Source organism: Apium graveolens, unplaced genomic scaffold (genome assembly GCF_009905375.1).
Source record: "Apium graveolens cultivar Ventura unplaced genomic scaffold, ASM990537v1 ctg3291, whole genome shotgun sequence".
NCBI classification, from domain to species: Eukaryota; Viridiplantae; Streptophyta; class Magnoliopsida; order Apiales; family Apiaceae; genus Apium; species Apium graveolens.
Window position 1 is genome coordinate 62,612 of NW_027418025.1, and position 15,425 is coordinate 78,036.

General features: G+C 33.3%; 1 protein-coding gene across 1 annotated transcript; it reads right to left on the reverse strand.

Annotated features, from left to right (window-relative positions):
* Positions 1 to 6,523: 6,523 nt before the first annotated feature.
* On the reverse strand, positions 6,524 to 8,700 carry LOC141701067 (serine carboxypeptidase 1-like). The gene is made up of 8 exons (XM_074504705.1): positions 8,337 to 8,700; positions 8,072 to 8,179; positions 7,694 to 7,965; positions 7,364 to 7,600; positions 7,151 to 7,263; positions 6,955 to 7,044; positions 6,767 to 6,872; positions 6,524 to 6,673 (listed from the first exon to the last, which is right to left on the reverse strand). The coding sequence occupies exons 1-8, from the start codon at positions 8,698 to 8,700 to the stop codon at positions 6,524 to 6,526; spliced, it is 1,440 nt and encodes a 479-aa protein (XP_074360806.1).
* Positions 8,701 to 15,425: the final 6,725 nt, after the last annotated feature.

The window sequence follows — 15,425 nt, forward strand, 5'->3', positions numbered from 1 at the left end:
GTCTTTTACGTGTTCTTTACCCGTTGTAAAGGGCTCAGCTCCGGCCAAAAGACAGGCTACTCTGGATTATTTTCTGAAGTTGTGGCTCAAATGGTTTGATCTTCCCACCATCAAAGAGCTCATCAGCTGAAGAAACAGGAATCAAATCTATGCGATCGCCAGGAATAAACACGAATGGCTTACTGTCATCATATTTTTCGTCAAAACCACGATGATGATCATATTTCAAAGTTTAGTTCTCTAAAAGAAGTTTAATCTCAATTGATAACAAACCCGAACTGGCTCCTAGTCTGATTGTCAATATTGCATTACATTACTACAAAGGTCATATTCAGAGAAAAAAAAATCATCAGCTTTTGTAAACCAAAATATTATGCGTTTAAGCATAGAGTGTGAAAGAGTACATAAAAAGTACTAAGTTCTAATCTTTGGTTTTGATGTTATTTTTTGAATATACTTCTCACCATCGAAGCTCTGGTCATCGCGTATACATTCTTAAACAAGACAACCACCTCAAGAATAAGAAAAAAGGATCTAAACTTTCGATATAGTGTGGTTATCGAATTTAAAGTGTTTCCTTGGAGGGGTCACTAATACTAGCAGCATCAAGATTTATGCAGCCAACCATCAGATTTTGCTTGTAAGGAAGGTAAGTTCTCTTTTTTATCTCTTCTGCTGCTTCTCGGTTCACCTTATAATGCCGTTCATGAGCTGACAACATCGCCCCCTCTTTATTCTTTCTGTTTCTGCTCCAAACTGAATTAGTACTACTACTTGAGTTCTTTAGATCACTGTTTTTAAGTTTCTTCAAAGCATCGTATTTTTTGCTGGTTTCATGACCCTCGGAGGCATTACGAGACAACAAATCTTTTAGCTTCAGTTTCTTGTATAACCAACCAAAACTTGAACTCCAAGATGAAGACGTGTCGTCTTTCTTTTCTTGGCGAACTGGGAAGTGCTCAGAACATATTTTATTACTCCGGCTAAATGACATTCTACTCTGGATAATTTTCTTATGTTTTGGCTCACAGGTACGTTTGATCATCCCACCATCAATAAGTTCATCAGCTGAAGAAACAAGAATGTGATTTGAATAATCACATTCTTGGCCTGGCCGGTGTGTATATTATCTGTGCTAAAGTGATAGATTCTGTTATTCTGGAGACAGTCTGCAGATAAACTCGTGAAACAACTTCTTGTTAAATTTATGTTGAATTTTTAATGAAGATTACGTTATTGAGGAGATTACGAAGATCAAACTGTACAAGTCCATCGTCTCTGGGAGAGGCAGAGATTAGGACTAGTTTCGGGTATTCATTCATTTTTCATACTAAGACATACATTAACTTGTCGAATAAAAACAATCAGCTGAAGAAACAAGAATGTGATTTGAATAATCACCAGGAATGAACATAAATGGTTTATGGTCATCATGTTTTTTATCGAAACCATGATGATGATCATATTTCAAATGTTATCAGGGATGAAGGAGAAAGAGAGCATTTGGTGGCTAGGACTTGTAGGTGCACTGAAGTAGTTGTTAAATCCTCGCCGGCTTTCAGGAGCACTGTCGTAAAGAAAATTGTTTCTGTTGTCGAAGCTAAAATCTGAACCGGCTAGTGATGACACCATAATAGAGTACGAGGTTCTTAAATGCAACCTTTTGTAAGTGAATGAATTTATTCTACTATCCACTACAAGAAAACAAGGCTAAATACAACCGCACAAATACAACCGACATCAAATTCAACCGTTTTCGGTTGAAATTAAGGGCGCGGCTAAATACAACTGCATGCGGTCGTATTTAAATACGGTCATATTTAGGCGGTCGAATTTAGTACTAATTACAACCGAATAAATACAACCGTATTTATATACAACCGTATACGGTTGAGTTTAGGTGTGCTCCTAAATTCGACCGCATTCGGTCGAATTTAGCCTTACTAATTACAACTGAATAAATACAACCATATTTATATACAACTGTATACGGTTGAGTTTAAGCGTGCTCCTAAATTAAACCGCATACGGACGAATTTAGCCTTGCCAAAAAATGGAGGGAATTTTCCCGCCAATGAATTTTGTACTAAATTCAACCGATTTCGTTCAAATTATTTTTAAAAATGGCGAAAAATTTCTGGAAAAAAATATAGAATAAAATTTACACGAAATTTATATTTTAGTTCTTGCAAAAAAGATTATTATGGTAGTTAGATATTTATCATTCAATTAATAATTATAGTTTGAGTTTCAATTTATTTTGTATTTGTTTTAAATTATAATCCACCCATACGGATATGAAAATTGTTGAAAAAAAAGTTCACGGAAAAATGTAAGTAATTAGAATATTTAAATTTTAACTATTTTGACATCCGTACGGTTGGATCATTCATTAATATTTTTAAAAATATCCAAACATCAATATGGGATTAAACACTAGTTAGAAGTATTGGTCAAACTACTCTTTGACTACTAAAAAGGCAAACCAAATATATTTATTTTTTTCTAAAATTTTTGTCATATCACTAAAATATATAAATCTTGACATCCGTACGGTTGGGTCATTCATTAATATTTTTAAAAATATCGAAATATCAATATGGGATTAAACAGTAGTTAGAAATACTGGTCAAACTACTCTTTGACTATTAAAAAGGTAAACCAAATATATTTATTTTTTTCTAAAATTTTTGTCATAACACTAAAATATATAGATCTTGACATCCGTACGGTTGGATCATTCATTAATTTTTTTAAAATATCGAAACATCAATATGGAATTAAACACTAGTTAGAAGTACTGGTCAATTTAATAGTTGACTATTAAAAAAGCAAACTAAATATATTTATTTTTTTCTAAAATTTTTGTCATATCACTAAAATATATTGATCTTGACATCCGTACGGTTGGATCATTCATTAATATTTTTTAAAAATATCCAAACATCAATATGGGATTAAACACTAGTTAGAAGTACGAGTCAAATTACTCTTTGACTAGTAAAAAAACAAACCAAATATATTTATTTTTTTCTAAACTTTTTGTCATGCCACTAAAATATATAGATCTTGACATCCGTACGGTTGGATCATTCATTAATATTTTTAAAAATATCGAAACATCAATATGGGATTAAACACTAGTTAGAAGTACTGGTCAAACTACTCTTTGACTATTAAAAAGGTAAACCAAATATATTTATTTTTGTCTAAAATTTTTGTCATAACACTAAAATATATAGATCTTGACATCTGTACGGTTGGATCATTCATTATTTTTTTTAAAATATCGAAACATCAATATGGGATTAAACACTAGTTAGAAGTATTGGTCAAACTACTCTTTGACTATTAAAAAGGTAAACCAAATATATTTATTTTTTTCTAAAATTTTTGTCATAACACTAAAATATATAGATCTTGACATCCGTACGGTTGCATCATTCATTAATTTTTTTAAAATATCGAAATATCAATATGGAATTAAACACTAGTTAGAAGTACTGGTCAATTTAATAGTTGACTGTTAAAAAAGCAAACCAAATATATTTATTTTTTTCTAAAAATTTTGTCATATCACTAAAATATATAGATCTTGACATCCGTACGGTTGGATCATTCACTAATATTTTAAAAATATCAAAACATCAATATGGGATTAAACACTGGTTAGAAGTACTGGTCAATTTACTAGTTGACTGTCAAGAAAGCAAACCAAATATATTTATTTTTTTCTAAAATTTTTGTCATATCACTAAAATATATAGATCTTGACATCCGTACGGTTGGATCATTCATTAATATTTTTAAAAATATCAAAACAACAATATGAGATTAAACACTAGTTAGGAGTACTGGTCAATTTACTAGTTGACTGTTAAAAAAGCAAAACAAATATATTTATTTTTTTCTAAATTTTTCGTCATATCACTAAAATATATAGATCCTGACTTCCGTACGGTTGGATCATTTATTAATTTTTTTAAAAATATCGAAACATCATTATGGGATTAAACACTAGTTAGAAGTATTGGTCAAACTTTTTAAAAAATGTTTATGAATGATCTAACTTTACAGATGTCAATATCTATATATTTTAGTGATATGATTAAAAGTTGAGAAAAAAATAAATATATATGGTTTGCTATTTTGATAACCAACTATTAATTTGACATGTATTTCTTATTAGTGTATTGTCCCATATTAAATCTCAAACGTATTGAATAAATATCGAACGATCGAATTGTACAAATGTTAAAACGGTTAAACGAAAATGTTCTATGCAAAATTTCAATATTTTTTAATTATTATTCCTTTATTATTTTAAGAATATTTTTTTAATTTATCATAAGAGAAAATTTCACCACATGTCTATTTGCGGTATTTATTATAAAATCGATCAAAATCATGAATTCAAAATTTTCTTAAAATAGTGAGTTCTCAAAAATAAATTTTAAATTTAGAGTATTATAATATTTGTAAGCAAAATATTAATTATTATTATATAATCTATAAAAGATAAAAAATATAATAATAATAATAATATTTAAATTCACACTCCTAAATTAGATCAAATAAGGTTGTATTTAGTGCCATGTCACTAATCCTCGTGAATTATATCTAACGGACCAAATTCAACTATTATCAAAACAATCCAAGGGTTGGAGTTACATTTTATAAAATATAAAACAAAAAATAAAACAAAATCACCAACGCCGCACTTTTTTGTTCTCTCTCTCTCCCCCACACACACCTTCGTCCTCGACTAAACCCCCCATGACACCGCCACCTGGTGCAACCGGCCGTCCGCCATCTGGTCATACTCCGGCGAGCCCCTTTCTCGATAGTTCTTTTCCGATTCGCACCCATCTCCCCCCGATCTATCACCTAGTCACTTTTATTTTGTCAATATCGAGGCAAAATTAATATTCCGGCCAACTCCCCCTTTTCCGATTCTCTGTTATATACAGGCATGTACAGTTTGTTACCCGCTAGCGTTTGGAAAGGGAGAAACACAGAGAGAATGGCCTAAACAAGAAGAATGAGGAGATGGGTGGTTGAGTTTGTTTACTTGATTTTCTTCCTCATTTTCCATTTTTCTCTATTGAGTATTGTACTGTCTTGAAAATATTGTTACTTTTGTATTTATGTAGCTGTAAAAAAGAGAGCTTTTGTGTTAATTTTGTGGGTGTGTTTGCTGGGTAATACATAGGGTTAGCCCAAAGTATCAATGAGCGAGAAGTATTAGTTTTAAACAAGCATTGCAAGTTTTCTCCGATGTTGTTAGATAACGCTGAACTAAAGGGTGATTGTGATACTCATGCTTTATTTTGTGAGGCGCCGGACAACAACAACTATCGATATTTCTAAAATATGTATAAAAATCCATTAGTAGGTAAATTGCAGGCTTCACAATAGTCTATTTGTTTCCGGCGATGTCTTCCAGTTTCCGGCCATGACTTCCAGTTTCGGCCCATTTTTTTTTAAATTGGTTTTTCATATTTTCGACCGCATGGGGTCGAATTTAGTTTTGACCATTTTCGGTCGAATTTAATTTTTGGGCGGGCTGTTCAAAACTCTTCGGAAAATTTAATTGTTTGGGTGAGATTTTTGAATTTTAGCCGAAAAATATAATTCGACCAGAACTGGTTGTATTTACTAGCGGTTGTATTTAGTTGGTCGTATTTAATCGGTTGTATTTAGCACTAAATTCAACCGGTTTACTAAATATTACTCGAGCGAATACAACCGGTCCAAAAACCGGTCGTATTTAGTTAAATACAACCGGAAACGGTCGAATTTAACTAAATACAACCGGTTTTGAACCGGTTGTATTTAGCCGTTTTTTTTGTAGTGATCTGAGATGTGAAAATGTGATTGTATATATAGATTTAATAAACGTTTATGTTGGAAATTGTTAGCATTTTATTTTGTCTTTGAAAATGACCTTTTTCGGATAATATAATTGGCTTCTAGGAGGTCAAGAACAAAGTATTAGAAAGCAATGAATATTTAACCAGTTAATACATGTGCTGGGAAAGAGCCTATTAAACTATTAGCTTCTGGAGGTGAATAAGAAAAAAACAACTATAATTTCCATGGACTAATGTTGTTGGCCTGGCCGGTGTGTATATTATCTGTGCTAAAGTGATAGATTCTGTTATTCTGGAGACAGTCTGCAGATAAACGCGTGAAACAACTTCTTGTTAAATTTATGTTGAATTTTTAATGAAGATTACGTTATTGAGGAGATTACGAAGATCAAACTGTACAAGTCCATCGTCTTTGGGAGAGGCAGAGATTAGGACTAGTTTCGGGTATTCATTCATTTTTCATACTAAGACATACATTAACTTGTCGAATAAAAACAATCATGTGTTGTTGGGATGTATTCGAATCTGATTCAGCGAGTGTGACATATAAGAAGATCATACATCAAATAATCAGATGCACAAATGGCAGTTGTGATCATCTTTACAATAAGAAATTAAAGTTTCCTCTCCCGGATTTCACTGAATCTTTTTCAGTTCTCATTAGACGGAGGAAGCTCTCCAGCCAAAAAGGAAGAGAACAAAGCAAGTGCACGAGAAGGCTGATAACTTGGAACAAAATGTCCGGATCCCCTTACAGTCACAAATGTCAAATTTTCGTATCCAACTGCATATCCTCCCACCTTGAAAAGCATCATTGAAGAAATAAATAATTCGTGATTTGACAATTAGAAGAAGGGTTTTGTGTGTGCTTGCTGATAATGTAGTATTTGTACCTCAGCCTGAGTGTACCAGGGGTACCATTGTGTTTTGACTGTAGTTTGAAGATAGTCTATGGCATATCTTGTTGTTGTCACTGACACTACGCCATCCGTGTCCCCGCTGCATACTTAAACTCCATTTTAGTCATACAAATTCTTAACAGTTCATAATGTTTCTAATTTCGAGAAAAAAATTTGTTCACCTATATAGCCAGACACTGATGCCACTGTTCATAAGTTCCTTGATAACAGGCAAGACTGTTGATGGGGCTTCCGTATAATCAATTACACCACTACAGATAACAACGTTATATAATTAGTCAGAGTACCAATTGTAAGTCAAATAATTTTAAGATTAGATGATAAGCTGTGATTTAACAATCTACTAGATATGTGTACCTGCAAGATTCCCATGTCTTTGGAGGAACAGTGACATGAAGTGATGTCTGAACCTGCTGAGTGTTCAAGTAGGTGTAGATATAATTATCCGTGCATGGATCAAATCCTGATATCTGTTCAGTAATAGTAATATAAGAAAACAGTGAGGAAAACAAAATATAAGTCAGTATGCAAATTATGGTACTGCAAAAATTCCATTTTATTAGAACATACCGACGGTGAATCAGTTGAGGAACCGCATAAGGGAGCATATATATCGTAGGGAAAGATATCGCCAACATTTGCTTGATCAAGGGAAGTTTCACATGCTTCTGAAATATTTGCATTTGCTGAAAAGTTGCAGTATAGGATGATGCCCTCATAAACTTCATCAGATAGTAAAGCATGTGACCAGTAGTAATCTATTGTTCCTTTAAATTGAGTTTCCTCGTCTATGTATGCGTTACCAATCTGCAAATTAAGGTACTCCATGTCAGTTATCATTGTTCATGTTTTATACGTTCTACCATGTGATCTTTTAATTGCTTATAGTAAGAAACTCACAGCAATTCCTTTTAGGTTAATAATAGTTTGATTGGTGATTTTGTTGTTCTGAAGAATTAGTTGAGCTAATTGAGGAATATAGTGTCCTGCATAACACTTTCCAGTATTGAAGAAATCTCGGGTTTGGTATTCGGGAAACCTTGCTAGCCAATTTATTAAAAATGTATAAGCATCTTCTGCAGTTTTTGTATCTCCAGTTACATAATCTGATGTTCTGTTGGAGTATGAAAATCCAACACCAGCTGGGGACTCCAAGAATAACATGTTTGCTTCTGCATTGCAAATTCAACTATTGTTAGTGACCAGACAATGTACATATTAGAAATTATTATTTGATGAGTAATTTTGAAATTATTTATGAACAACTAATCTATTTACCATTGTTCCAAGCATACTTGTTCTGGAATAAAGTTTTGCCATCACTATTGACTCTAAATGGACCAAGTTCCATCATCGCTCCATTCCCAAAGGAAGAACAGCCAGGTCCTGTCATTCAAAATGATCATAGTAATTATCGAGTGAGGTTCATTGTTAATTTACATACTAGATTGAAGAAAAAGCCTTCAGTTTCATATTTTCTACTATGCAGTATGGCATGCACATTATATTGAGAAACTATACTTGTTTAGGATCCTATATTTACCTCCATTTAGCCACAGAACTAAAGGCTGGCTAGAAGAATTTTCAGACTGCGCAAGATAGTAGAAAAGTGCTCTTCCAGCAACCGGATCAACTGTGACATATCCGGAGTATTGATCAAAAGTTGCTCCATCAGGTTGCCCTGGCAATGAATCTAACTTGTCAGCTTCCTTCAATCCATCTTGAGATCCGATATACACAGGTGAATACTCGACATTTAGAATCTCATCACGAAAGGTAGATATCCTTTTCGACTTCTGAGCTTTGATAAGCTTTTCAAGAGGGTTATTTCCATTTGCACCATAACATTGTACATAAGCCACAAAGCATAGCAAAGAAAGTGATAAAAGATGTGCAATCTTTGTCATTCTTGACTGCTAGGTACAGAAACTATAGCTAGCTTTGTTGATGGTGGTAACATTAATATGGCTTTCCTTTTATACATGTAATTTCTTGTAACAAATTGTTGGGTGTATCTCTTATTTCTTATTCTGGTAGAGTTTACAACCTATGCTTATATAGTTTACTTGCTTGGTCTTATAAACCATGCGGGCTTACTTATGAACGACGTTTTTAATCTTTCCAGACTTCCAAACACAAGCTGCTGAGTCAAAACTAACAAAACTTAGAAGTTTAGAGGCAAATGAGGTGTGCCTCACACTACAAGAAAACAGGACAAAATCGATAGTCAAAAACGGTCGGTTAAGAGACAACAAGGTCGGTTAAAATAGTCATAACCGACCATAGGGCATGGTCGGTTTTAGCATGGTCGGTTATGACTTTTGGTCGGGTTTAACTCTATAACTGACAAACATAGTGGTCGGTTAAGTTCCTGGGCATTTTATTCAAATGTGGGGTCACTGTGCACTGAGTCATAACCGACCGTAGGTGGTCGGTTATGTCCACACGGTAAACGCAAATGAAATCTAACATCATCAATCTTTAACCAATTCAAATTTTTACAACGTTTACACGGACACTTCATTGTGCCATCTTCCATTCCATTTTCGCTAGCAAATTTTAAAAAAATTTCTACACCAATTCTATATTGCGGGGTCAATGAAATTTTATCGCTTTGCAATTGGTTACCAATCCAACTTCGATCAATGGTTTCCATCTACAATAATATTTTTTAAAATTAAAAAAAACATATTTAACAAATAATTTATCATTAATCTCATAGTTATTCATGTATTTCATAAAATACACATACACACTATAATTACAATAAATGAAACTAACTTACAAATTATCTACTACCAAACTTCAATTCTCACAACAAACACTATATAAAAAAAAATAAAAATATTAAATACATACAACAACATTTAATACATACACCAACATAAACACACACACACATTAATTACAAAATATGGAAAGAACTTACAATTTTCTAAAACTCTTCCACTTCAATCCTCAATCACTGGTGTCTTTTTAATTTTTTGCCCAAAATCAAGAAATGAGGGATATAACAAAAAAATTAAAAAAATAGGTTAAAATCGACCGTCAGCGGTCGGTTTTAGGCAGAAGAATAAAACGACATTGTTTTCTCTATAACGGGTACTTTTTTTGTACTTTAAATTAATTTTTTATTATTCTACAAAATCGACCATGTGGTCGGTTTTAACCTGCAGAATTTGTGGATATAACCGACCACATGTAGGTGGTCGGTTTTCAAAGTGACACATCAGTAAAACGGTGTCATTTTTTCAATAAAACCGACCACAGTGGATGGTCGATTTTATGTGTGCCACATCATCGATACGGTGTCGTTTAGTTGGCATATAACCGACCACTGACGTCGGTCGGTTTTAAGGTGACCAAATCGACGTCGGTCGGTTATGTCCGGTCGGTTTTACCCTATTTTCTTGTAGTGTCAGATGTGCTTCTACATGAGATTGGTTACTTCTCATCCAAACATAGAGCTAGCATTTTTAAATACCTTTGCTAATTAAGCCCAATTAAATATTCCAAACAGAAAGGGCAAAAATTAAAAGTTGAAGAGCATGTATAAATTTTATCTAGAAAGAAAAACTGAACTACAAACAAGACAGGTTAACCAGGCTATGCAGAAACTACAAACTTCTTCTAGCAACCCAACCACATAAAAACTCATTAGTAATTATTGCATTATACGATTATACGATTATTGCATTTTGTTTCTTTTCCATCCACGGATAGAAATTTGTTAGGCACTTGCAGAGACAAGTTTAAACTGTTCTCAAAGAGAATGATCATGATAAATATTGTTGAGGAATGTGATAGAATCTAGCAATTCTATAAACATATAATTCTCTAAGATAGAGCTATGGACCGTAATCATCATATCTAATTATCGAGATTAAAACCGAAGATGAAAGCGTACCATAATCCATAAGGCTATAATTGTAACGATATCTGAATCTGAATAATATTCTTGATTATTGTCTTCCTTAACCAAGTACTCCTTAGGATTTTCTCAATGGCGCTCTCTGATGGGTAGAAGATAAGCCATTACGTGTATTTGATATATTGGGGACTATAACCCTTTTATATACCACCTAATTAAATCTCCCATTATAATTTAATTGGGTCTGGTATTAGGTATCCACTTATTAGGTCTATACCATATATAAATTAAAATCTAATTGGGTTTCTTATTTGATCACTTAATTTAACCCAATATAATAAATAGCAAATATAATTGATATATTTATATGTAGCCCATAAAATAATTATTATTATTAAAAATAATAATAACAATCTCCCACTTGGGCTTTATATGAATCCAGAATCAATTATACAAAACTTTAGTGCGCAACTTTATGTTATTCATCGTCCTTAGATTTTACCAAAATAATTCGGTCCGTCTACTATATATGTATGAGATTATGGCGGCATTCGTCACAAACTTTACGTGACTAAACCTTCCAGGGTCACCACACAAATATATTCAACGACATGAATCAATGCATGGATAAGTGGCATGGAAATTACATGCAATGTGATCTATATAATGTCTATTTCCAACTAGTTCTTAGGCAATCTCTAACAAGATTGATTCCAATTTTCTCAACTCAATGTTAAACCACAATAAGAAAATTGAACAAAAGTAGAGTGACATTTAATAAAAATCCATCAACTGTATTCTGTAGAACATAAACAACTCAATGTTCATTACATAAAACACCAAAATACAAACTCCCACTAAACCAAAGTATCACATAAGGTAACAATCATATGAGCAGTATGCTTATGAAAGACCTTAGGTGTTAACGCCTTAGTGAGCGGATCCGCAATCATGGAGTTAGTACAATGTGCTCTATCGAAATCTGTCCACTCTGAATCTTTTCCTTAACAACTAGGAACTTAATATCTATATGTTATGCATCTGTAGTGCTCCTATTGTTGTTTGAATACTCCACTGTTGATTTATTATCACAAAATATCTTTAATGGTCTTTCAACACCATCAAGGATATGCAAACCAGTGACAAAGTTTCGCAGCCATAAAGCTTGATTGGATGCCACAAAATATACTATATATTCTGCAGCCATGGTGGATGAAGCTATGAGCCTCTGTTTGGCAGATCTCCATGAAATCGCTCCACCAGCCACTAGATAAACATAGCCCGAAGTAGATTTTCTTTCATCTCTGCATCCTCCAAAGTCAGAATCTAAATATCCAATGATTTCTAGATGATCTGATTTCCTGTATGTGAGCATATAGTCTTTTGTTTTCTTCAAATACCGTAAGACTCGTTTCACTGCTTTCCATTGCTCCATTCCCGGATTACTCAAATATCTTCCCAACATTTCAACAATGAATGTTATGTCAGGATGAGTACAAACTTGAGCATACATTAGGCTTCCCACCGCTGATGCATATTGTATCCTTTGCATTTCCCTTATCTCAAGTTCATTCTTGGGACACTGTTTGAGACTAAATTTGTCTCCTTTAGACACGGGTGTATCCATTGGTGCACAATCTTTCATGTCATACCTTTCCAGGATCTTTTCGATATAGCTCTTTTGTGACAATCCAAGAATACCTCGAGAGCGATCTCGATGTATCTGAATTCCTAATACAAAGGAGGCGTTACCAAGGTCCTTCATCTCAAATTGACTAGTGAGAAATTTCTTGGTATCGTTTAATAAGCCTATATCAATAGTAGCAAGTAAGATGTCATCAACGTATAAGAGAAGAAAGATAGATTTGCTCCCACTGAACTTTTGATATACACAATGTTCCACCAAGTTCACTTTGAAACCATATGATGTGATTACTTGATAAAATTTGTGATACCATTCACGAGAAGCCTGCCTGACACCATAGATGGACTTCATTAATTTGCAAACCACAGTCGTTGGATCTCCAATGACAAAGTTTTCTTGTTGCACCATATAAATTGTCTCGCCAATGTTTCCATTGAGAAACGCCGTCTTTACGTCCATCTGATGTAGCTCTAGATAATAATGAGACAGAAGTGCCATAAAAATTCTAAATGAGTCTTTCGTGGAAACCGGAGAGAAAGTCTCATTGTAATCGATACCTTTCTTTTGAGTGAATCCTTTAGCGACTAGATGAGCCTTATATCTTTCGATGTTACCACTCGAATCCCTTTTGGTTTTAAATACCCATTTGCAACCAATAGGTTTTGAGCCTTTAGGCAAGTCGACAAGATCCCAAACGTCAGTGTCTTTCATAGATTGCAATTTTATGAAAATATTGTATTCTACTTCTTAACTAATAAAAATATTTAAGCTTCTTTTGCTTCATTAAATGATTGCTTAATTACTTCTTGTATGTGTGCTTAAATGTTCTTAAATGTTAAATGTTAAGTCAGTACTGCATGCTAAATTTGTCATATTTTTTATGGTGCATATGAATAAACTAATCTCTGTTTAAGTTCATGTGACACTTCAATACAGATTGAGCACTACAGGAAGTAACCGTTGTTAAAGAAGAAGATTTAAGGAAAGATTTAATTTTTAATCACTAAGGGTTATCATTTTTTGAGTGTTGCTTACAATTCAAAATCTTTTGAAACTTTCTTTTCCTGATCAAGAAAGTTGTCGACACTCAATCTCAAATTTCATATATCTTACATCTTAAATTTCTTCTTACAACTGAAACACTTGAATACTTTTCTCAAATATTGCCAAAAATCAAGTGTCATAATTCTTGAATTATGTTCACCACTCAGACACAACATTTAGTTGGTTAGAGACTTCTTGTTGAGGTAGATCTTGATGATCTAACAGAGACACAGAGGTTTCATCAGTTTTTGCTGAAGAATCTATGATAGCTTTCATTAAACACATTCAAGTGTTGGTTCTTTGCAAAAAGAACAAAGGTTTGAGATCATGGTACATGATAGTAACCTGATCAAATCCTTTCCAATTCAAATGGAGGTTCTCATTATTGATGAACAACAACTGTAATAACCACAGTATTTACTATGAGCCTAATTGTGAATTCACAACGTATAAATACTAGTGTTACTTTATCAAATTTTTTTTTAAATACTGATTTAGTTCTTTCATCATTTATAGTATGCTTTTCATGATATAAATCTTGTTGACATGATTAGATCTAGACCTTAATTAAGGACTACCTCTAGTTGTATGATCACAAATCACCCTTTTTAGCCACCTCTTATTTCTGTAGGAAAATCTTTCTGAGCCTTTTTCTGTGATATGTTTGAAAAGATTGAGAGAAAAACAGAATTTAAGAGAGGCGGGATCCTTCTTGGCAAAAGGATAGGTAGATGAGAGATAGGATTTAGTAATCTTTGTGAGGAAGCTCTGACTATTAAAAGTCATGAGATGTTTGGTGTGAAGAGTAGTGAGACTACTGTAAAATATTAAAGAGATTAAGTTTTATTTGCTATATGTTTGCAGAATCTCAGAGTACTAAAGGAACAGATGCTGAACAACAGTCTATTAAATCTAAGGAACACTCTGATATGTCAAATGTATTTAATCTCCCCGACAAGTCTAAGTACTGATACTTTCTTGCAGTCCATACATTATAATATTCCACCATATGAGATAATCCCTATTTTTGTTGAAAAATAGTCCATTCATTCTACTTTTCCATCACCTGAGGAAATCCCTATTGTTGCTGAAGATGTAGTAGCACAAAAGTCCATTCATAAAGATTCATCCATTTAAGAATCACCACAACATGTTACGAGAACTGAAGTTCTGGAAGTTATTGAAGCTCCAATTCATTTATCTACAATACTTGAAGATGTGGAGATAACTACTGAAGGTGTTGAAGATTCTAAAGCCACTGGATCAATTTCTCATTCTATTCTGCATACTGAAGCTGAAGATAAAGTTCAGAAATTAGTCTAAGATCCAGCTGCTATTGAAGAATCTAATGATGGTAAGGAAACTCATATATCTAATGCTATGTTAGATCTTGAGAATGATCTTTTATTTCCTGAAGATATGCCTATGCATGTAAGACAACAAAAAATGAATGAGTCAGATGCTAACAAGAAGCAGGATTATTCTGATAATCTATGGAATTCTCATTGGAAAGATGTTGCGTATCCTATTTCCAGAAATCGAGTTGTTGAACATCTGGAAATAGCAGAACAAAAGATTACAAATCCTGATATGCTAAATCATCTGAAAGCATCAACTTTGGTTGTCAGATCCTTACACACTGCTCATGAAGCAACTACTACGCAAATCAATCAGATTAAAGAATCACTTATTGCTTCAAAGCTGACTAGTCATCAGGAAATTCATAAACAAATTTCACCAATAGTTACCAGACAAATTGCAATTGAAGACAGTCAAGCTAGATTGGAAGCTCATCAAGCTCAAATGTCTGATCAACTTACCGAAATACATAATTCAATGGAGATGATTCTTTCTCTACTACTTGGTGATGATGCCAAAAAGGGGGAGAAAATTGATAAATCTAAATGTAAACAACTGTCATTGATAAGTATTGATGATGAAAATTCTGATGAAGGTAATAAGGGGGAACAGAAGGTGATCAAAAGGAAAAAAGGCGAAGAGCTAGTTGGACTTAGTGGTTCATCAAAAGCAATCACTAGATTTAAGTCTAGAAAAAGAAGAGAAAGCAAGAG

Bases quoted from the DNA above. Each gene is read 5' to 3' on its own strand.
- LOC141701067 (XM_074504705.1), bottom strand. From the start codon at position 8,700: ATGACAAAGATTGCACATCTTTTATCACTTTCTTTGCTATGCTTTGTG. The intron at 7,601-7,693 runs GTGAGTTTCTTA...CTTAATTTGCAG, and splicing joins TTAACCTAAAAGGAATTGCT to ATTGGTAACGCATACATAGA. The intron at 6,674-6,766 runs GTACAAATACTA...ATGCTTTTCAAG, and splicing joins CCTGGTACACTCAGGCTGAG to GTGGGAGGATATGCAGTTGG.